General features: G+C 18.8%; 7 protein-coding genes across 8 annotated transcripts; 2 read left to right on the forward strand and 5 right to left on the reverse strand.

Annotated features, from left to right (window-relative positions):
• Positions 1 to 1,076: 1,076 nt before the first annotated feature.
• PGSY75_1419700 (hypothetical protein) lies at positions 1,077 to 2,594 on the forward strand (the record flags this gene model as incomplete). Its single annotated transcript, XM_018787897.1, has 1 exon — positions 1,077 to 2,594. The coding sequence occupies one exon, from the start codon at positions 1,077 to 1,079 to the stop codon at positions 2,592 to 2,594; it is 1,518 nt and encodes a 505-aa protein (XP_018639269.1).
• Positions 2,595 to 3,338: 744 nt separating this feature from the next.
• On the reverse strand, positions 3,339 to 5,234 carry PGSY75_1419800 (glutathione reductase; the record flags this gene model as incomplete). Of its 2 annotated transcripts, none has more annotated exons than XM_018787899.1 (3): positions 3,339 to 4,691; positions 4,829 to 4,907; positions 5,029 to 5,234. In XM_018787899.1, the coding sequence occupies 3 exons, from the start codon at positions 5,232 to 5,234 to the stop codon at positions 3,339 to 3,341; spliced, it is 1,638 nt and encodes a 545-aa protein (XP_018639271.1). The 2 variants fall into 2 exon arrangements, with proteins under 2 accessions (XP_018639271.1, XP_018639270.1); XM_018787898.1 differs by having other exon boundaries at positions 5,029 to 5,096.
• A 1,038-nt stretch (positions 5,235 to 6,272) lies between these two features.
• On the reverse strand, positions 6,273 to 7,958 carry PGSY75_1419900 (putative YTH domain-containing protein; the record flags this gene model as incomplete). Its single annotated transcript, XM_018787900.1, has 1 exon — positions 6,273 to 7,958. The coding sequence occupies one exon, from the start codon at positions 7,956 to 7,958 to the stop codon at positions 6,273 to 6,275; it is 1,686 nt and encodes a 561-aa protein (XP_018639272.1).
• Positions 7,959 to 9,463: 1,505 nt separating this feature from the next.
• Positions 9,464 to 11,277, reverse strand: PGSY75_1420000 (putative splicing factor 3B subunit 4; the record flags this gene model as incomplete). Its single annotated transcript, XM_018787901.1, has 3 exons — positions 9,464 to 10,680; positions 10,884 to 10,994; positions 11,205 to 11,277. The coding sequence occupies 3 exons, from the start codon at positions 11,275 to 11,277 to the stop codon at positions 9,464 to 9,466; spliced, it is 1,401 nt and encodes a 466-aa protein (XP_018639273.1).
• Positions 11,278 to 12,767: 1,490 nt separating this feature from the next.
• On the reverse strand, positions 12,768 to 17,174 carry PGSY75_1420100 (hypothetical protein; the record flags this gene model as incomplete). The annotated part of the gene is made up of 1 exon (XM_018787902.1): positions 12,768 to 17,174. The coding sequence occupies one exon, from the start codon at positions 17,172 to 17,174 to the stop codon at positions 12,768 to 12,770; it is 4,407 nt and encodes a 1,468-aa protein (XP_018639274.1).
• A 2,205-nt stretch (positions 17,175 to 19,379) lies between these two features.
• Positions 19,380 to 23,153, reverse strand: PGSY75_1420200 (putative tetratricopeptide repeat family protein; the record flags this gene model as incomplete). Its single annotated transcript, XM_018787903.1, has 1 exon — positions 19,380 to 23,153. One exon carries the CDS (start codon positions 23,151 to 23,153, stop codon positions 19,380 to 19,382), a length of 3,774 nt encoding a protein of 1,257 aa, XP_018639275.1.
• Positions 23,154 to 24,223: 1,070 nt separating this feature from the next.
• On the forward strand, positions 24,224 to 25,048 carry PGSY75_1420300 (putative zinc finger protein; the record flags this gene model as incomplete). The annotated part of the gene is made up of 1 exon (XM_018787904.1): positions 24,224 to 25,048. One exon carries the CDS (start codon positions 24,224 to 24,226, stop codon positions 25,046 to 25,048), a length of 825 nt encoding a protein of 274 aa, XP_018639276.1.
• Positions 25,049 to 25,616: the final 568 nt, after the last annotated feature.

Consider the following 25,616-nt stretch of genomic DNA (forward strand, 5'->3'; position numbering starts at 1 on the left):
TATAAATTATAAAATATATATAAATATATATATTTTAATATATTAATATATATTTTTATGGATATATAAAATAAGATATATGATAATATATATATTTATATATTAATAACTATAATATATTTAAAAACATTATATATAATTATAGTATAAACTTCAAAAAAATAATAAAAATATTAAAGGAGCACTTCTCCAATATATTTTATATATATATATATATATATTATAATTGTATATATATATATAATAAATAATATATATTTATTAATTTATTTTATAATATTCAAAGTATATTCTAAAAAAAAAATATATATATAATATTATATATATATAATAATATATATTAAATTAATAATACATTTTTAGATTTTTAATAAAAATAATTTTTTCTCTAATCCATTTTATAAAAAAAGAAAAAAAATGTTATAATAACATTTATTTTATATAACAATTTAATACCACATATTACATATATATTTATTTATTTTATATATATGTTATATTATTTTATAAGTTTTATTATTTTTTTTTATTATTTATATTTTCATACGGAAAAAAGATAACTCAAAAAAGATAAGAGAAAAAGAAATTCGTATTATTGTAATATATTACATAAAATATTAACGATTTTAAATTAAAAAAAAAAAAATAAGAAATCTATACATCAATACATATAATACACTATTATTTAAGGAGTTTATTTTAAAATATTATCGTTATTAAAAGGAATTATTGAAAAATTTTTTGTGGAATATCACTTAAATTATTTGTACATATATATATATATATATATATATATATATATAATTAATTGTTTTATTTTATTTTATTTTATTTTTTTTGATAATCTATTTGATTATTATTATAAAATAGAGAATATAAACACAAATATATATATTATGATATCATAGGAAAAAAAAAAAAATATATTATATATATATATACTTTTTTTTTTTTTTTTTTAAAGGATATTATTAATAGTATATTATAGATAATTCTGTATTTAAAAAAATAAATAGATAAACAAAATATATAATTAAATATATATATTTATATAATACTATACATTTTGATTAAAGATGAAATATGTTCCTCCTCATTTAAGAGTTCACAATGAAGAGAAAGCTGAGGCGCCTGTTGAAAATGTTGTAGAGGATTTGAAAGAAAAAGTTGTAGAGTTAAAAAAAGAAGAAAAGGAAATTGATACAGATAGCAGCACTGAAGGAGATGAATTTGATATTGTTTTAAATAGTGTTGTGATTAGTCAAATATCTAAAAATAAAGACTTACGTGGAGAGTTGTTAGGTTACTATATAAAAAATAATGATGATAAGAAAAAGAAGAAGAAGAAGAAAAAAAAAAAAGGTAAAAATAGTAATAATGATGATACTGAAAAGAATGGTAATCATGAAATGGAAGAAGATGATGATGAAGATGTAGAAGACGACGATGATGAAGATGTAGAAGACGACGATGATGAAGATGATGATGACGATGATGATGAAGAGGATGACGACGATGATGAAGATGATGATGATGAGGATGATGAAAAGAAAAATAAGAAAAAAAATAAAAAGAATAATAAAAAGAATAAAAAAAAAGATAATAAAAAACCAAATCTTGTAGATATTAATCAATCATTTTGTGTTAGTAATATTGAAGATATATGTATTGATAAAATTATTAAATTAACAAATAAATATGAATTACCAAAACAAAGATATAATGAATTATTAAATAATTTAACATTATATTTTAATAAAAATAAATATGAAGAAGAAGGAGAAAAATATATTAATGAAGTAATAAATTATTATGAAGATTATGTAAATATTATGTCAGAATTGAATTTTGAAACAACATCTTTTGGATTTTATATAAATATTAATGATATAAGAAAAAAAGAAGTATTAGTTACTTTATTATTATGTTCTCTAATTAATAAAAATTCATTTGTTTTATGTTTCTCAGAAAAATATGGAAAATTAATTTTTTCAGCATATAAAATAGATGTTGATGTTATATTTGAAATTAAAAATCAAATAAAAAATTCAACTTTTAATCAATTTAATGATATCTTGAATGTAGAATTAAAAAAAAATGGGCTTAATAGTAAAAATATCTTACAACCTATTCCTATTATAATTAAAAATTCGGTTATTAGTTCGATCTTTTTGAAAGTACTTAAAAATAAAAATAAAAATTATATCTCCTCTCTAGATTATTTAAATACATTAGAAGTTGATTCTTTAGAAAACCATGTTCATGAAACCTGTAAATCACTTGAACTCTTAAAAACTGAACAAGAAAAATTAATTAAATATAAAAAAGATGTTTTCAAACAATTACAAACACAAAAAGTATACCAAGAAAAAAAGAAACTTGAAAAAGAAAAAAATAAAATTGTTCATGATAATCCAGATACAAATGATGAAGATATCAACATGCAAAATCTATTCAAAAATATTCCACAGCCCTCATTATTATTCCCATATGTATTAACAATGAGTAACAACGTACTAAATGATAATATTAATAATTTGTGTAGTCATGCTATAGCCAAGTCTTATTTGTACTATAAAAATGCAAAACCATAAAAGAAAAAAAAAAAAATATATATATATAATATATATGTGTGTATATGCATATATGTATATATGTATGATTGAACATTTTCTTTTTTTTTTTTTTTTTTTTCAATTTACATATGAAACCATTTAACTATATGATGTCATATTAAATTTTAAATATATCTTCGTAAGGAAAATACGTAAAATAAATATTTATAAAATGTTTTACAGGACAATAGTGCACATATATATATATATATTTATATATTTATATATTTATATATTTATTCTTTTTTTTATTTCTTAAAACTTTTTATTATTATTTAAAAATAAATAAAATATTTAATATTATAAAATTTTTATAATTTATATATATGTGTTCATTAAAAAAATTAAAAAATAAATTTCACAAGGTACCACTTTGGGTATAAATGTGAAATGATAAGTATATTTACTATAAGGGTAAGAAGAATATTAAAAAAAAAAAAAAAAAAAGTAAAAAATAATAAATAAAAAATAAAAATATTAATAATATGAATTATAACTAGAAACATAAGGTGTTTTAATAAAATAAATAAATAAATATATATATATATATATATATATATATATATGTGTTTGTGTTTAGGTGCGAGACCTTGTGTATGGTGTTAATACAATTTTTAAGGCTTGCCAAATTAAAAATACGATAAACTAATTATTTATTAATATATATAATATATATAATATATATATACATTCCTATGTTAATAAAAAATATCAAGAGACCATTCATTTCATCCATGGCTGTAAGGTTAAAAATTCTTCTGCTGCTGTAGGATGTATAGGTATTGTTTCATCAAAATCTTTTTTGGTGGCATTCATTTTTAAGGCTACTGCAAAACCTTGAACAATTTCATCTGCATTTAATCCTATTATATGTAAACCTTTAATTAATTCATCTTTTCCAACACATACTAATTTAAGATATGTTTTTTCTTTTAGTTCTGGTTCTATATCATAAACAGAAAAGAATAAATTCGTAAATTTCGATTCATATATTTTAACATTTTCTTTTCCATAGATTTGAATTGCTGCTTCTTCAGAAAGACCAATAGTACCTATGGGTGGATGAGAAAATATAACAGTTGGTATAAGTTTATAATTTGTTTTTCTTGTTTTTTTTAAAAATAATCTATCAGCTAATAATCTTCCTGCATTGATAGCTACTGGTGTTAATTGAACATTATAAAACATATCTCCTGTAATATTTTCTTTTTTATTTAGATATGCTTCTTCATTATATAATTTCAATAAATTTAAATCTTCGATTTCTTTTGATTTTTTTACCATACAACAATCACCAACAGCATAAATATTGTTTACACTGGTTCTTTGATTTTCATCTACTACTATATAATTATTATTTGTTTCTACATTTAAGTTTTCTAAATTTAAATTCTTCGTATCTGGTGATCTACCAACACAATAAATGACATGATCAAAATGCTCATATACTCTTCCATCAGATAAATGTATTGATAAATTTTTATCACTAACTTTTTTTATTTCAACAATATCTGCAAATGTTACAATATTAATATTATTTTTTTTCATATCATTTTCTAATACATTAATAACAGATTCATCAAATTTTCTTAAGATTCTATTTCCTCTAGCAAATATATAAGAATCAATACCTAATCGTTTTATAACATTTATTAATTCAACTGCTATATATCCACTTCCAACAATACCAATTTTTTTAGATTCTTTAATATTAAAAAATTCATCGCTTGATATTGTATATTCTATACCTTTAACTGGTGGAAATACTGGTTTATTTCCAACTGCTATAAGAATATTTCTTCCTTCAAGAATTTCTTCATTCAAGGGTCCATTTCCTCTATTATTATCTTTTGTACCTTTTATTAATATCCTATTTTCGCTTAAAAAGCTAGCTGTTCCTTCATACAAATCTACCTTGTCGTTATTTAAATTTTGTCTATAAATATTATTCAACCTTTGAATGTACTTATCTCTTCTCTCTACTAACAGAGGTAAGTTGAAAGAAAAATTCGTGTCAAATCCGTAATGCCTAGAATTCTCCAAAATATCATGAACCGACGCAGCATTGAACATAATCTGGACAAGAAAAAAATAAAATAAAATAAAATAAAATAAAATAAAATATATATATATATTATATATATGTGTATACTTGTGATTGGTTAAATATCCTATGTATAAAAATAAAAAAAAATATGATCATATGATATTACTTTTTTAGGAACACATCCAACATTGACACACGTTCCACCTAAACGGGCTTTTTCAATAAGAGCAACCTTTGCATTATGCCTACAATAAAAAGAAATAATTTGAAAAAAAAAAAAAAAATAAAACACACACATAATAATATACATACATACATATATATATATATACATATATATAAGCTTGTTATTCATTTTCTTATAACCTTGCTGCCCTCCTAGCTGCAGCCATTCCTCCACTTCCACCACCGATTACAATCAAGTCGTAAACCATATTTGCCTTTTTTTTAAAATATACTGGATTACTCAAATTTGTAATATTGTTAAGAAAACTAAAACTTCTTATTATTTTGGTTGACAAGAGAAAAAAAAAGAAAAAGAAAAAAAAATGAAAGTATCTATGTTTGTACATAATTAATAAGTTTTATTCAAAAAAAAATGAAATGAACACATATATATAAATATATATATATATAAATATATATATAAATATATATATATATATTTATTTATTTATATTATACAAATTTTATAAAACAAAATGAACCAAAACAAACTACAAAAAAAAAACAATAAAACAAAAACAAAAATAAAAACAAACTTTGTTTTAAAAAAAATAAGCAAATTTTCAATACCTATTTAAATATAGTATTAATTGTAGAGTTCTTTTGATCATATGTATTTTATTAATATTTATATTTTTTATTTTTTTTTATTTTATTTTATTTCTTTTTATTTTTTTTGTGTTACTTCTTGTAAATATACCATAAAAAAAAAAAAGAAAAAAATCAAAAAAAAATAAAAATAATAAAATATATAATATTAAATACTTTTAAGCCCCAACTTTTGACAAGTTATTAAACAATAAAATGTGATAATATTTTATATGATTATTTAATGCAATCCAAAAGTAGTTCTTTAAAAATATATTAATATAATAATAATATAATATATACATATGAAATATAATTTATTTATTATTATTATTTTTTTTTTTATAAAAATGTGTACTTTGTTTTCTTTATTATTTCTTATAATTATACATATATTATATACATATATAAAATATATTTTGGTATATTTAGATATATATATTTATCTGTTCAATATATATAATATATATATATATAATATATTATATATATTTTAATAATGTTGTATTTTGAGAACACCATTTTTTTTTTTATCGACTTTATAAATATATAGGGAAAGATGTTTTTTCCCGTTTTATTTTCTTATTACAGCACCATAAAATATATATATATATATATTATATAATTTATTTAAAACATTTTATATTACTACATATTTTATATTTTCAAGAGTTATAAAAATTTATTTTTGTTATATCAAAAAAAAAAAAAAATTTAAAATATTTAAAAAAAATTATTACATACATAATTTATATTATATCATATTATATTTTATATTTATTTATATTCATTTATATTTATGTTATGTTTTGCTCTGTTCCATCTATTAAAGTAATATTAGTACAGTCGGATTTCTGATTAAGATTAAATATAAGAATATCCCACATAGTATTTGTATTTAATATATTTTGTTTATATAAATTACTAAAAAAGGATGAATGATTTATTCTTCTTTTAAATTCATATATAGTACCTGCTAAGAAATCTTCATTTGGCATATCATTCATTTTATTACATAAGATGCTTGCTACATTTATTGGTAATTCAGTACCATCTCTACTTTTTTTTAATGGCAAATTATCATTATATGGATTAACAATATGTTTAAAATGATCAAAATCTATTTTTGCTGTTTTGATCCATTGAACACGAAAATTACCACCTAAACGACTAGTAATAGGACCCCATAAATTTTCATACAAATTTTTTATAGGCATTGTAACCATTTTTGCATATCCTTGAAATCCTCCACTTTCATTGACTGAAAATAAAAAGATGATTGTATAATTATCTTTAAATAAATTTACAAATTTCCTAGTATTATTTTTTCCAGTAGCCCAAACACCATATAATATAGATAAATATAAATGTGATATTTGATTACATTTTATAATGAAAATTTTCATTTTATCTGCTCCTATTAAATTATTATTTAAATCATATACATTAGGTATATTTATATTATTATCTTGTATTATATTATTATTATCATAACTATGTGAAGGAATATTATTTTGAAAAGATCCTTTTTCATTATTCATATGTGAAGATTTATTATTTATATTTTTATCATCTATAAAATCATTATTATATTTATTATTTTTTATATCAATATTATTATAACCAGGAAAAAAAGATACTCCTTTTTGATTTTTACTATCATTATTTATATTTTCTTTATCTATATTATTACTATTAAATATATTATTATTTTGTAGTACATCCTTATTTAAATGATCAATATTTTCGTTTTTATTTGTATTTAAATTCTTATCTATATATTTTTCTCCACTTAATATTATTAAAGCATCTTTTAATTTATTCATATCATTGGAAAGTTTCTTAGGATTATTATATAAATGTGTATATAAATGTTTATTAACTAATATGGAATCTAAAAAAAATTTTGGTAATGTACTTATAATATTTATATATCTTCTACTTTTTGTTTTATGAATTTTTCGACAATTAAAACCCAAACTACAAAATCCTAGAAGATAATTAACACAAATATTTTTTTCATGTAAAAACTTTAAAGCCTCATCTAAATATTCATCTTTATTTTCATTATAATATAAATTGTTATTATTAGAATTGTCTAAGGTATGTCTGAACATACAACAACCTCTAACTTTATCAGCACAATAATTATATTTTAAATAATTTTTACATGTAGGTATTCTTGAATATATTAATTGATGTAAATAATTACAAAATAAATTTTTCATACACATGTTTTTTATATAATGAATACATATAATAGAATGTTTCCCTTTTTTCTGTTTTATGTCAACTCTATCAATACCTTTAATTGATAATAAATTGCTCTGTTCCTCTAATCTCATCTTCACTTGCTTTTCTAAATTTATTACCCCATCATCTATATAAGATATTTTTTTCTCTTCATCTTCATAATTCTCTTTTTGCATCTCTGTATACAAATCATAAATGTTTCTTTTTCTTCTCTTCTTATTCGTTATCATTTTAAATTATTTACATACTATTATTAAACATAAACAAAAAATGGTACATAAATAAATAAATATATATATATATATTATATATATGTAATAACTTTAATTTTTATAAATTCTTTATTTTAATTTTTAGATATTTATGCATACAATCAAATCATTCATATTTATAAATATAATGAATAAATCAATGCATAAATATTAATATATTTTATATAATATCAAGAAACAAAAAAAATTCTTTTAATTAATTATAATCTATAAAAATATATATATATATATATATATATTATATATTTATTTATATATATATATATATATATTTATTTATTTTTATTTTTTTTTTTTGTTGTGCTTCGCTTTATATAGAAATGGTAAATTTTTTTTTTCTTATGCAAATATTACAAAAAAAAAAAAAAAAATATATTTATAAAATAATACATTAGTATTTATAATATTATTTTATTTTTTCCTCTTCATGCATACAAACATATATATATAATATATATATATATATATATATATATATGTATTAATATATTATAATATCGGTATTATTATTTCTTCTTCATATAAACAAGTACATATATATAGAAATTTGTTATAATTCTAAGAAATATATTTAAATGATAAAATTTTTTTTCTTATAATGAAAAAAAACAAATTAAATAAAATGTTTATTTTTATTTATAGTTTTTTAAAAATAAATAAAAATATATATATATTCAAATAATACACAAAATAGGTTTTTTTATTCATAAAAGTTAAAACTAGACTTTATTTAGTTATTATTATTATTATTATTTTTTTTTTTTATTTTTTTTTTTTTTTTGGAAAAAACGGAATTGTTTACATATACATGAGGATTCTTAAAAATGATATTGTATTTATATATTAAATATAAATAAATAAATAAATACATACATATACATATATATTATATATATATGTGCTAGTAATTAACATATTAATATACCAATTTGTTAATATCCCCCAAAAAAAAATTATTTTTATATACTCTTATTATCACTTATAATAAAAAGAAGATGAATTGCTCTTTTTTTCTCTCAAACATATATAGACTTTATTTAAACATTAAATTAAATCAATGCTATAAAAATACATATTATTATTTAAAAAAATATATCTATTTGAATTTTTAAGTATTTACTTTTTTGTCTTTATTTCTTTCTTTTTGTTTATTCAAATATAATTGCTGGTATAAAAACGGTATACACATTAATTATAATAATAAAAGAAAAAAAAAAAAAAAAAAAAAAAAAACCAAATAAATACATAAAAATATATATAAATATGTGGGACAAATAAATAATATATATATGTTAGATATATATAATGGACAAATTAATAATAATAATAAAAACACTCTTTATAAAATAAATGTAGGCAAATATAAATATATAAAGATAAAAAAAAAAATTATAATAAAACACATATCAATATAGACTTATAAATTTTACAATTATATGAAACACATTATTTTGTGATTAACATTAATCGCTTGTGTTTCCTTTGTCCTCGCCTTTTGTATTTAAATTCATTTCTGAAAATGGTGGAATATTAGGCGGTAGCGTGGGAGGTATATTGGGGGGAAAACCTGGAGGTATATTAGGTGGTAAAGCAGGTGGAAAATTGGGAGGTAAATTAGGAGGTAAGGTTGGAGGAAATGTAGGTGGAAAATTGGGGGGAAAGTTGGGTGGTAAAGTAGGTGGAAAGTTGGGTGGAAAAGTAGGTGGAAAGTTGGGTGGTAAAGTAGGTGGAAAATTAGGTGGTAGATTAGGTGGTATATTAGGTGGTAGATTAGGTGGAAAATTAGGTGGTAGATTAGGTGGCATATTAGGTGGCATATTAGGTGGTATATTAGGTGGTATATTAGGTGGTATGTTAGGTGGTAGATTAGGTGGTAGATTAGGTGGTAGATTAGTTGGTAGATTAGTTGGTATAGCATTCCCAATTCTATTATTACTTTTTGGTGGTAACATAAAAGCATTACTTCCTCTAGCATTTATAGGTATATTTGTAGGATGTCCTACTTGTGCCTGTAAATAATTTGATGAAGTTGGTTGATGAGGATTATGTGGATAGAAATTATTAATAATTGGAGGTATTGTATCATTTGATAATTTAGGTATAATATTATTTGTGATTATTGCATTATTTAAATATAAATTATTCTGTTGATTTAATGTTGTATTATTATTTAATGGAATATCATTTGATGATGTAAATGGAGATGGATTAATATTATTATTATTTTCATTTAATGGATATAAATTTAAAGCTTTATTAGCTGCTATAAATCGTTCGGCTGCTGTTCCATGTCTTTCTCCTTTACTATCTTTTTTAAAGGCATATGATATATGTACCTTTTTATTACATATAAATTGATTATTCATATTTTCTATGGCTAAATCACTTGATTCAAAATTATCATACGAAATAAATCCATGACCTTTAGATGTATCATCTTCATTCCTCATAACTTTTACTGTCATTATTTGACCAAATGATGAAAAAATATCAAATAACATTTTCTCATCTACTTCTTCATCTAAATTTCCTATAAATAAATTTGCTCCCACATCGAAAGATCTCTTATCTTGAGTGGCTTTGTTACATCTTAATGCTTTTCCAAATAACTTGGTCATATTTAAAATATTCGCTGCATATTCGCACTCGTATTCGTATTCATATTCTACAAATCCGTAGCCTACAAAAATGAAATAAATGAGTCAATGTATAAACTGACATTAAAAGGATACAGTAAGTACAATGATGCTTATATAAACGGTGCATTCAAAAGGAGGAAAAGTTAAAAAAAAAATAATAATAAAGAGAATAAATAAATAAATATATAAATAAATAAATAAATATATATATATATATATATATATATATATATATATTTTATACCTGCATGATATCCATTTATCTTATCTCGTGGAATATGGACATTTTTTACATTTCCGCATTGCATAAAAAGTTCACATAATATTTCTTCGTCAACTTGTGCATCCAAATTTGCTGCATAATAAAAGAAAAAAAATATAAACAAAAAATTTTATATTTAAGAAAATAATATAATATATATAAATATATTATGATCAAATATTACATAAGTATACCTATATACATGTAATATATATAATACAATCTATACATAACTTATAAAGCACTCTACAAAAAAACATAAAATAAAATATACTTATAACATATTTATCATTTGACACATACCTATATAAAGTGTCGCTTCATTGTTTCTCTCATAAATATGACTTATTTCCGGGTTTTTATATTGGTTGAACATTATAAAATTTTTCTTCTATATTTTAATTATTCTCATATATATGAATTATTTCTCATTAAATATATTTACATAATATTTTATATGAAATATTTTTTTCCCCTTTTAAAAAAAATAAAATAAATAAATATAAAAATATAAATTTATGAAGATCAACAAAAAAAGAGAAAAAAAAAAAAAAAAAAAAAAAAAGAAAAAAACATATATAAAATATATATATTATAATAATAATATAATATATATGGATATTTTCTTTTTCTTGCTTAAATAATAAATTAAAAAAAAAAAAAAAAAAAAAAATGATCCTCAATTTTATATTTCCATGATTTTTATATATATTTTAAAGAAATTATATGAATCTTTTTAAATGGTATTTTGAAAATAGGAGGACATCCCTGATACTCTTCTTTTTTATCTTTTTTTTTTTTTTTTTTTTCTACTTATATTTATTTTTTTTCGGGCGGAGAAATAAACACAATATATGATATATTTATTATATATAATAATATATACTATATAACTTCACGTATTAGATATTAATATATATTATTTGTAACATTAGTTATTTTTATGATAATTATTTATAATTGCGTAAAAAATATTTCTAACATGAGAATACATATTGATGTATATAATATATATATAATATATATTTATTTATATTTATGTACTTGTGAATATAAATATAAATATATTTATTTTTATTTTATTCTTAATTTTTTTTATTCTTCCTTTTTATATATTAAGTAATATATTTTTGACGTATAAAAAAAAAAGTATACAAATTTAGGAACTCCAAAATGAAGAAAATATCAAGAAAAAAAAAAAAACAACTTTAAAAAATATATATATATATATATATATATTTATTTATTTATTTTATTTTTTATGTTATAATTAATATATAAATTAAACTGTATGATAATTATGTATATTTCAAATATATAAATTGTCCATCTATATCATCCTTTTTAAGAAATACATTTTTGAATGTATAATTTATTTTATATAAGGATGAGATGAAAAAAAAATATGTATAGTGTACAATGTGTCTCGTCATATAATATATATATTTATATATTTTATTCATACATTATTAAATAATTTATAAAAATAAAGAATAAAAAAATAAAATAATAATAATAATAATAATAATAAATGAAAGGTTCTTTATAAATATGTAAGTACGTGTATTCATGTATTAATAGCTTCTTTAATATCTCACCAAAGTGAAAGTAAATAAATATACATCTATATATACAAATATATATATATATATATATATATAATATTATTTTAAAATTCTCATTTTACCATTTTAATAATACATATATATCGTATCAGATAAAATAACATAATATAAAATATACACATAAAACATTTATAAATATATAATTTTCTCCATTTTGTTAATTTTGTTAATTTTGTTAATTTTGTTAATTTTGCTAATTTTGTTAATTTTGCTAATTTTGTTAATTTTTTTTTTTTTTTTTCTACATCGAATCAGTAACACTCCTAACTATTTTAGTGTCCATATCAACCACACATACATCCTTTAATTCTTCTAATTGTAATACCTCAATCAATTTAATACAATGAAAGACACTCTCACATATTTGCTTGTTAAATCGATTTTTTAATTTTTTCTTCAATGTTGATATATTAAAACCACCCTTATAATATTTCAAAAGCTTATTCATATAATGTCTCAACTCACTAATAGTCATTATGTAATTTTCTACATTCTTTTCACTCCCATTTATAATACCCTTCTTTGCACTTGTATACTTGTGACATTGAGATATAGGCTTTAAATAATTGTTCTCATATGCTATTATTTTTTTGTTTGTACTTATATGAACAATATGACAAAGTTGACCCAGAAATAAACCTTCAAAAAATGGAAGATTTCTTTTTTTTAATTCTTTTGCCATACCATATCTTCCTCCTGTAAATGTATACAAGGTTGCATCCTCTGATTTAGATATTTCATCCAAATACTCTTCAAATTGCTTCCATAAAGTTGAACTATATATATCTTTTAAATTATTTATAGACATAAAATAATCCTCTGATACTTTCTTGTTTGTAAAATATATTATGTAATCATCACCACTTTCATTCCTTTTTATTATATATTTCTCTGGATATAAGCTATATGCTGCTTTTATATTATTTCTTAATATTTCTCTATATTCATATTCATCTGCCCTACCTTTTATATTAAATAATAATGGTAATATCCTATCTTCATAAAGAGATTCTAATAATATCTCCAAACTATTTTCATCTTCTTCTGTTAATAACGATTTTAGTTCTTCACTACTTAATTCTTTTATTATATCTGTACTTTGTTTCTTTTTCATTTTTAAATTAGATATCATACTTTTATTTTTCAAATTGTTATCCATATCATTTTTATTATGCCCATCCTTCTCTCTTCCTTTACATATTTCTTCTTTTACCTCTTCGACAACATTTGTATTTTCATAATCATTGCTACATCTACTTTTTATAAAAAATGTATTGTTATTATACATATTCATACTAGATACATTATTAATACTATCCTTATCATTTACGTCTTTCCTACCTTTATGAAAGGAAAGAAAAGGAGATTCTTTTTTTCTACTTGAAAAATTAAAAGCACTACTACTACTACTATAATTATTATTATTATTGTTATTACTATTGTTGTTGTTGTTGTTGTTATTGTTGTTGTTATTGTTGTTATTGTTGTTGTTATTATTTTTATTATTATTATTATTTTTATTATTATTTTTATTATTATTGTTATTGTCAATTCTTTTGCCGAACACTGATTCATTCTTATATAAAAAGAGATCACTACCTTTATGAAAACTCCCATGTTCCCTTTTATATTTATTAAAACACAAACTCTTACTTTTAAGACAACTATCTTCTTCCTCTCTTTTAATTATATATCCATTATATTTATCGCTTTCAAACTTATTATTCTTTAAATACTTATAACTTCCGTCTTTGTCAAAACCCCATGATTCGTTATTATTTATATTTTCATTAAACATTACATCTTTTTTTTCTTCATTTTTTATAGTATCATTTAAATTATTATAATAAGAAGAATTATTATTACTATGAATATTACCATAATTATTAACATAATTACTACTATGAATATTATTGTAATTATTACTATGAATATTACTATTATTATTCCTATTAATATTATTATTATTATTATATATATCCATATTGTTAAAATCATCATCATATGTCTTATAATCATTAATATTTTTTCCTATATATCCACACAAAAAATTAAAAGCTTCATCATAAGGGATACTATTCCCTTTTTTTATTTTTATGAATTCTTCAGACTTCTTTTCATTCATGAATTCTAGTTTTTTCCTATCAGTATATCTATTCTCTTCATCCTTATAACATGTTTCTAAATTTAATTCATTTATGTTTTCTATTTTCATAAATAAATCATTGTAACCTTTTGCATTCCTTATCTTAGGTATATTCTCAATTTGTTTAGTAACATTGCAATGATAATTTTTTTTTGTTTCGTATACATTTTCGTTCTCTAATAATTTAATGTATGCCTCCTTTAAATGAGCTCTTTTATCTATGTCGTAAAAAGGCTTTCCAATTGTGTTCATATCCATTGTAGGTTCATGTTTTGTTTCTTGCCCTAGAATAAAACCACTACCATTATAATTATTATTATTATTATTATTATTGTTGTTGTTGTTAACAATATGAATATTATTTGTATTCAGCTTTGTCTCAGTTTTCGCACCTCCAGAGTTAGATTTCCACAATTCTGCAAGCTTTAATTTTTTACGTTTCTCCACATCCACACATCCTTCAACACACTTGGGAGAATATTCCATATTGTATGGATTTCCTAATATTCCATTTTTAAGCTTCACATTATCATCAATAACATAAGAATCTAACAACGAACCCTTCAAATTATTACCATTACTATTACTATTACTATGGTTACTATTATTATTATTATTAGGCATATTTGTTTTATCAGAATTGTTATAGAACATTAAACTGTCATACATATTTCCCCCACATAAAATATTATTATCATTCCCCTTTTTTTTCATACAATTTTCCTCGTAATTATGATTTAATTCTATACCATGTTGTATATTTGTAATATTTGACTTCACCATGTTAGAATTCACATTTGACATATAATCCTTACTAAAATTTCCACTATTATTATTAAGACAGTTATTATTTTTAAAATCGCTACGATTGTTCTTATCTATATAAGCGTCTTTTTTCTTATTATAATCATCTAGAATTCGTATAATATTTTGACTTAATAAATTATCATCCTTTTCATTTTCTAATAATAGCTTTATATTGCTTTTCAAAGTCTCCAATAATATGTTCGTTCCATTATCATCATTTTTGTATATTTGATTAATATCTTCATTGTTTGAAGGACAATGCTTAACATTTTTAGAATATTCCATACTTATTGAATCCAATATTTTTATATTTTCTTCCCATACATTGTCAGAATTAGAGCATTTTAATATATCATCATTTCTTTTAGCAATATTAACATTGGTATTATATATCCCTAAGTTAGTATATTCCCCAATATTATGATATATATCCATATTATTATTATTATTATTTAAATTACAATTATTCTGATATAATTGCCCATTTTGCTCATCCAACTCCTTTTTACTATCTACATGCAATTTAGGAATATTTGGATAATTAAAAGCATTCTTAAAATTTGTATCAGTTTTTTCATTTTCTTGCAACATTTTATTCATCAACTGAATAAGTTTTATATCTTCATTTTGCATGTCTAATTTTTGAGATTCATTAAAATTCTTCCCATTAGAAATGTTCATATTTGAATTGTTATCTAATATATTCTTATTATATATAAGAAAATTATCATACACATTATGATCATTTTTTGAAATATTCTCTCTTTTCATATGAATCATATTTTTGCATTTATTGCTTGAATCTATAATTTCTTGAATATTATTTTTCTCATTCAATAAAAATAGCATGTTGTCATTTTCATTCTCTTCTACAATATTATCGATCATATGGTTTGTATAATTGCTCTTAATGTTTATATAATTCTCATGAAAAAAGGGATCATCTGTTTTTTCGTATATCTCTTTTATAGAATGTTCTAAATTTTCATTTTTTTGTATTTTATCAATTTCTTGATTTCTTCTAAAACACCATTCATCAAAAAAATTGTTCTTATTAAATGAATGAAAATCATGAAACATATTTCCTTTTTTTAAAACATCTTCTTTATTTAGATTATTAACAACTGTTGTATTTGCTTTTTTCAATTCTATATTTGGGGCTACACTGGAAATAAATTCATTATATAAAAATTCATCATTCTGAGCATTTCCCATATTTTTCATATTTTCTACATTATCTAGATTTTCTGAATGTTTTGTATTTAATGTATTGTTTATATAATCGAATTTGTTCTTTTCATTCTCATGTTCAGATATCTCAAATTCATATGTATCATCCAGTTTCATTTCAGTGTTCAAATTATAATTTTTGGTGGGACCTCGTAATAATAGTGTATTATTTTTATCATCTTCCATTTTATTTCCTTCTTTTTTTATATTTTTTCCATAAAAAAGATTATCCCACGATTCTTCACGTTTTCCCAAATCAAAAATGCTAGTTAAATAATTATTTATGTAATGAATATTATCTGATAAATCTTGATTATGTACAATTTTATCAGATATCTCATTTTTATGGGTATAAGATATTTTTTCCATACCGTTTTTTGTTTCGTTAAAATTGAAATTAATATTTATATAACCCTTTTCTTTCTTTTGTAAATTAGGGTCAATTTTGTTTATTATATTGTTCATGTTTCTTCGCACTAATATTATGATTGTTTGTTAATGGAAGAACAGTCTATGTATGATGATTTTGCTTCTTTGTACAAACTATATTGTTTCAAATATATAAATCTAAATGTATATATATATATATATATATTTATTTATTTATTAATAATATCTTTTAAATTAATATATTAATTAAACAAAATGGAATACAAAACTATTAAAACAAATAAAAGTGTATTATGTGATTAATATAACTTCTACTCTGTACTCTATCTAAATGTCCTGCTTTTGTAAGATCTTCAAAAGGGTTAATATTATAATAAATAAAATGCGTCTATATAGCTACATACATACATATAAATATATATGAGTTAAAAAAAAAAAAACAATTTTTTTATTAAAATGAATTTCATAAAAATATCTTTAATAATAATTCAAAACAAAAGTATATATGTATATATAATCTATTAAAACATACAAAATACATTCACAAAATATATATATTCAAAATATAATGAAAATGCTTTAATATATGTATATATATATATATATATATATATATATATATATATATTATAATAATATTAATTTTTTATATCTCATAGAAAGAATATGACATATAATGTAACTACTATAGACAGAAATTTCGTAAATATATTCTAGACACTGATAATAAATATAATGAGAATATAAAAAGAAAAAAAAGAAAAAATGAAACGAAAGCAGAAAACCGAAACAAAGAAGAAAATTAATTTTATTAATTTATTTCCCTTATATATTTGAAACTAACCAATTTATGTGTATAATTAATTAATCTTTAAAAAAAAAAAAAAAAAAAAAGAATATATATATATATAATATGTTATCATTTATAGTATAACGAATAAACAACGGTATATTATAAAAAATATTTATACAAATTTTATTATTTATTAAATTTTTGTAAGCATAAGGAAATAAAATAAATCCTTTATTGAAATAAAAAATATATTCATTATATATATATATATATATATATATATATATATATATATATATAATATAGAAATTAATACTCAGATTATTTACACATAAAAATTCTGAACAAAAAAATTATTTATATTATATATAAATATATATATATATATATATATATATTATTAAATCATACTTTATAAATTTCAAAATATAAAAAACTATGAATGTTCATGTTTTAGAAAAAAAAAAAAAAAAAAATATATATTAAATGAAATTTACCTGAATAATTCATATGCTTTTTTCTTTTTTTTTTTTTTTTTTTTATTCTATATAGCTAAGAAAGTTCCAATTTTTTATAAATTTTTTTCTTGTGGATAACTAACCATTTTTTTTATTTTTTTTTTTTTTTTTTTTTTTTTTTTAAAGGGAATGACCATTTTTATTTCATAAAAAAAAAAAGGACCATTTTGCAATTTAACTATATCATATATTAAATAACCTTGAATGTATAAGTTTCAAAAAAGAAACATATATAAATATATATATGAAATATACTCATTTAACATACTACAAATGGTATTTTTTTATTTTTTTATTTTTTTATTTTTTTATTTTTTTATTTTATTATTTTATTTTTTTATTTTTTATTTATTTATTTATTTATTTATTTTTAAATATTTGTTATTATGTTTTTCCTTGCTATATGATAATCTATATATAATAAAAACAACCAAAGTATCAATAAAAAAAGACAAAAAAAAAAAAAAAATAGCAACAATGACATATTACAATTTTGCAACGTCTACTCAATATTGTATGTATATGCAGTTTACATTTGTCAATTATATTTTAAAAATAAATAAAATAACCAATATAACTATTATAATTATCATAACATCGTTGAGCCTTCTATATTCACATAAATAAATGCTTTGTATAATGATAATGAAAATATTGATATGGTATTTTTTTTTTTTTTTTTAATTTACATATATTCTTGTCTTTATATATATATATATATATATATATATTATTTTGTAAAAATATTTTCAATGTAAATACAAACATATAATCTTAAAAACAAAAAAAAAAAAATAATAACTAAAAAGAAACAAACATAAAATATATAATATATATAGTTCTTCCCTTATGTACAATTAATTTACTGCAAAAAAAGTAATCAACTTATAATTTTTTGAACTATAATAGCTCGTGAAAATATAAATATATAAAAACACGTAATATATATATATATATATATATATATATTTACTGTAGTATAAAATTTGCCATTTGAGTATTTTCTTCATTTAAATCCTTCTTTTGCTCCACATATGTCTTTATTTTCTTTAATATATCACCCGGTATATCATCACATGTCATTATGTTGTTGAAAAATGTTAGAATACGTAATAAAATATTTTGGTCGGTAGTATTATTGAAAGATGAGAAAATATGATCAATCCCTTTAGTTCTAACTAAATAATATGGTAAACGCAAATCAGATGATAACATGCCCAAAGCTCCAGTTGCTGCAAAAACACATTTATAATTTTGATATTCCATGGTGAATGAATAAATTATTTGCATATCAACAAATGAGATATGTTTATCTGATTCATTTTTTGATTTAATAATTGTTTGATATTTATTATAAATATATTCATGTACATGTGATTGGGAACATAAATTGCATATACATTCTAAGCTAGCAGATTTTATGTATTCATTTTCTGTTGAAAGAAGATCAAAACATTTATACCACAAATTTAATTGCATAGCTTTTATTGCTACATTTTCATCAATAGTTAAAATATTAGTTATTGCCATTAAGGTTTTAAAAATTAATAATTCTTCATCACTCTTTAATTGTTCAATTAATAAAGGTAAAGAATCATATGCTTCATAGAAATGAATAAGTTTCGGGTTAGTATAAATAAATATTTCACTTAATGCTAAAGCACAATTCTTTTTATTCGTTATATGCTTAGATGCTAATAATAAAGTTTTTAATCCATTATTAACTAAAACTATACCAATATTATTTGTATTTTTAACAAATTTAGAAATTATTTCACATACAGATTCAGCTATATTTGTTGTAAAAAAATTGCTATTAATAAAGTTATATATAATATTGATAATGGTACCATTTGTATATAAACATTTAGATGACAAAGGAGATAAGTTACTATTACTATTAATATTATTATTTTTATTATTATTTTTATTATCATTTTTATTATCATTTTTATTATCATTTTTATTATCATTTTTATCGTTAATATGATTCATTTGATATTTTTCATTATATAATAATAAATCAATTAATTTATTACTTGTTTCATCATCTCCATAATCATATAATGGATCTGTTTTAGGTCTAGCTTCTTTTGGTAATTTATCATAAAATTGTTCTAAAGCTTCTATTTGTTCATTATCAAAATTTGATAAATTCGTTTTATTAATTTCTCTTCTTTTTATTTTTTCATCATTTTTTGTTAAAATTAAATTATTGATAGTGTTGCAATATATATATTTATATGTGTTATCTAATTTTTTTTTATTTATATCATGTCCAACGTTTATTAAGAAAAATAAAATATAATTATTTTTTTCTTCTAATAATTGTTTTTTAAATTCAATATGTAAACTTAAATAAAATAACATTTCTATTAAATCTTTTAACGTTTTTTCACAACTCATATTTGAAAGTATATATTTTTGATCTTTTTTTTTCTTATCTACAAGTTCACAATGTTTTTTATTCTTTTCATCTTTTTTTTGTGTTATAATATCATTTTTCATTGTATCATTTTCATCACATTTTTTCACACAGTATGTATTATGCGAATTTAAATTAGGATAACTAAAATGGTTTGTATGCTCATCATTTTCTTCTCTTTTATGATTATTTCTGTTATTTTTTTCCTCCTCATCATTATCATATACTAACAAGAATTGCTTTAACATTTCTTTTGCATAAAAAAACAAATCTACATTATCTTGAATTTGTTGTTTAAAGTCCATATTGTGCATATATAATTTAAATGTACCTAATAAAAGTTTCAAAAAGCATTGATCATAATTTAAAGATTTCATTATATTTATATACATATCAATATAATTAGTAAACATAAAACGTATTTCTGATATATTTAATAAAAGTAATAAGACATCAATATATATGGATAATTCTTCTTTTGTTTTCCTTCCTATAGAGTTGGTAATAAAATGTAAAATCTTTGCAATATATTCTGTTTTTCCTATTAAATAATTTAAAATAATATTCTTATCTACTAAGAAAAGACATTTAATACATACAAACCATTCAATCAAAATGTTATCATTATGATGAAAATAATTATCTATACAATCATAAATTACATCATTCATTTCTATGTCTTTTTCCTTAGGTCTTTGTGGGTCATGTAATAATGTAAAAATTAAAATTAAGGTATATTCTATACTACTAGAAAAATTTTCATACATACTAATAACATTTTGTATAGTTTTTTTTATTTCTGAACTGATACATAATGGATATTTATGAGGATCCGAAAAGTGAAATTCAATAAATTCATTCTTATAAAAATGATTATTATCATCATTATTATTATTATTATTATTATTATTATTTATATTTATATTTAAACAATTTTCTCTCTTAAGCATTTCTAATAAATCATTTTTTTTTTTCTTATTCTCCTTACTATTTTGTGATAAAAATTGTTTTTTTTTACATAAGAATGTAAGAGCATTAATACCGGAATTATTGATATTAGAATTGTCGGTATTTAGATAATACGAATTAATAATATTTAAAATATAATCATTATTTATAACATATACATATTTTATTATATGTAAGATATAGATTAAAATATCTACATGTTCTTTATATAAGGATTCATCTTTTGAAAACTTTAAATTTTCTATAATATTGATTTTTTTTTTTATATAATTATATATCCATTCTTTTGTAAAATATTGATTAAAAGATAAAATCATTTTAATAAAATCAGGATCATAATAATATTGAAGCTTTGAATAATCTAATGTGTTAATACATATATTACGATTTTTATTATAATTATCATCTTTTGAATTTTCAATAATGATATGTTCATTATCTAATTTGGATAATATTTTATAAATAACATAAATGGCTGTTTTTTCTAATAATAAATTATTAATATTATGACTATATGAAATATTACTCTTATTATTATTATTATTACAATTGTCATGGTTTGATAATATATCATCATTTTTTTTAATAAAATCAAAAAGAAAAGAAAAAATATTTTCCTTAAGTAGTATATAAAACTTTTGATTATAAATAGAATGTAACATTTTAATTTTTTTATTATTTTTGTCAATATCATTTATATGATTTGTATTTTCATCAAGAAGATATTTTTTAATGTTACTTATATTTTTAAATGGATCATTTTTATTTTGATCTATAATTTTCATAATATCACGTAACTTTTCATTTATTCGATTAATTTCACTTTTATTATTTTCATTTTTTAAAAGAACTATTTTACACCTATCAAAATAATGTATACTCCTTTGATAATCTTTTAATTTCTCATAACATAATCCAAGTGTGTGATAACTTTTATAATGATTATTATTCATTTCATTTATATATAAACAATATTCAATAGATCTTTCAAAATCTTCTAAGAAATAATAACATAGTGATATATTATGACATATATTTATAAATAAATTTTGATTTTCACATATATATGAAATATCACATTTTTTATCATTTTCACCAATCATATTATTATTATTATCTGATAATTTATTTATATTATTAGTCTCATAATTTTTTGAAAATTGTTTCACCATTTCTTTAATTTTTAAACTATCACGTGAACCTCCACAAAATTCATAAACAGCATTATCATATATACATAAAGCCTCCTTATATTTTTTATTTCGAAATAATTCATTCCCCTCATTTTTCAGTTTTTCTATTTCCACAATTTTTTCTTTACTAGCAATATTCACAACAAATTCCTGCATGTTGAAGGTGAACAAACAAACACACACAAAAATAAAAAAATATAAAAATAAAAATAAATAAATAAATAAATAAATAAATATATATATATATATATATATATAAATATATATATATATATAAATATATATATATATATATATATATATATATAACGTAGACAAAAGCTAAACAAAGAGTAAAAAATGGAAATATATCAAAAGGTTATAATAATTATAAATATTATATAACTTATCAAAATATGTAATAAAATGAATGAATACATATAATATATATTATATATAAATATATAAATATATTTATATATATTTTATATAATAATGTATATATTACAAAAAAAAAGAAAAAAAAAAAAAAAAATTTAAATTACATAAAGTTTAATTATATATATATATATATATTTATGTATAATATATTGATAATATATATGTGTTCAATATATATATATATATGTAATAATATTGTAACCATACATAAAATTAAAGTATAATATTTATTTGTGCATTAAAATTTTTATTTCCAAAAAAAATATATATATATATATATACTTTTATGTTTTAAAAAATATATATAACAACATCTTTTGTATAATATAAATTAAAAATAAAAAATATATACTTTTTTTTCATCTGCTAGATTTATTAATAATAAAATTATTATATATATATATATATATATATAATATATTATTTATATATACCATTTTAAATTCCTTAATAATTATATAATATATAAATATATTAAATTTTAATATATATATTATATATATTTCTTCATGAGCGAAAACAAAATTATTCTGTTTGTTTCTATTTTTTTTATAACATATAAAAGAACATTATAGTTGAAAACTGATTTTTATTTTTTTATTATTTTTTTTTTTTATTAACAGTATTATTAGAATTTAAAAACAATGAATAAAAATAGAAGAAATATTTAAAAAGGATTGAATATTTATACATTATATATAAGTAAAAATTTTCAATATTTTTTATATTATGATATATCCGATAAATTTTTAATGATTGCCTAATTTTTATTTTATTTTATTTATTTTTTATTATAATAAAATAAAATGTTTCAAAAAATAGGAACGAAATTAATAGAAAGAAGAACTTTTAGTCGAATCATATTATCAAAAGACATTAATTTTAAAAAAGAAAAAAAAAACTTTAGTTCATTATTTCAAAGATTTAATTTTAATAATTTAAGCTCGAAAAATGACATTCATTTTTGTATAGTACCATTTAATAGTATAAACCATTTTGTCATTTCAAAAAAAAGTTTTGTTACAAAAAATGAATGGATTCAAAATGAAAAAATTATACATGAAGACAAATTTGAAAAAGCTAATGATGAAATAATATATGATAATAAGTCAAATCATTTAAATGACAAAATTATATGTGATGATAAAATAATAGAATTAAATGAAAATATAATTACCAACACAATAAATAACAACAATAATAATAATAATAATAATGATGAAGATATTATAAATACGAGTAGTAATATTTTAGATATAGAAAATAACAAAATAATACAAATAAATAACAGTGAAGAAAATGAAATACTTGAAAAAGATTTAAATAAAGACTTAGTAGATAAAGAAATCGATCAAAAGAAAAAAGAATATTTAGTTTTAATGTTTACTTGTAATATTTGTGAAAAAAAAAGCGCAAAAAAATTTTCAAAACAAGCATATTATAATGGTGTTGTTATTGTTAGATGTCCTTCATGTGAAAATCTTCATTTAATATCGGATCAGTTGGGCTGGTTCCAAGATGGAAAAACAAATATCGAAAAAATTTTAGAAGAAAAAGGAGAAAAAGTTGTAAAAAAATTCTCTTATAATAATTTGTTAGAAGTTGATGATCTTTTAAATGCATACAAATGAATTAAAATATATACACATATAAGTGTATATTTTGTTAAGTTTGTAATTAAATTGTATAATTAAATGTTTATAATTAATTTTTTTTAATTTTTTTTAATGTTTTTTAATTTTTTTTTTTAATTATCCCTTTTTATAATTAACATTTTTTAAATTTGTTTTTTTATATATAAACATGATATTTCTTTATTTGTCTTATAAAATAATAAATTAAATAAATATATATATATATATATATATATATATATATATAATCATTTATATTTTTCCTTTATTGGGAAATTCATTGTCCATTATGAATATAAGTAATATCAAATTATATATAAAAATAATAATATTAAATTTTATTTGTATATATTTATAATGGCTATATAGCTATTTTTTATTTTGTGTATTTTTTTTTTTTTTTTTTTTTTTTTTTTTTTTTTTTTTTTTTTTTTTTTTTTTTTTTTTTTTTTATAAAAAAAAAAAAAAAAAAAAAAAAAAAAAAAAAAAAAAAAAAAAAAAAAAAAAAAAAAAAATTTTTTTTTTTTTTTTTTTTTTTTTTTTTTTTTTTTTTTTTTTTTTTTAT

The sequence above is a fragment of the Plasmodium gaboni genome, chromosome 14 (assembly GCF_001602025.1).
Source record: "Plasmodium gaboni strain SY75 chromosome 14, whole genome shotgun sequence".
In the NCBI taxonomy this organism is placed as follows: Eukaryota; Apicomplexa; class Aconoidasida; order Haemosporida; family Plasmodiidae; genus Plasmodium; species Plasmodium gaboni.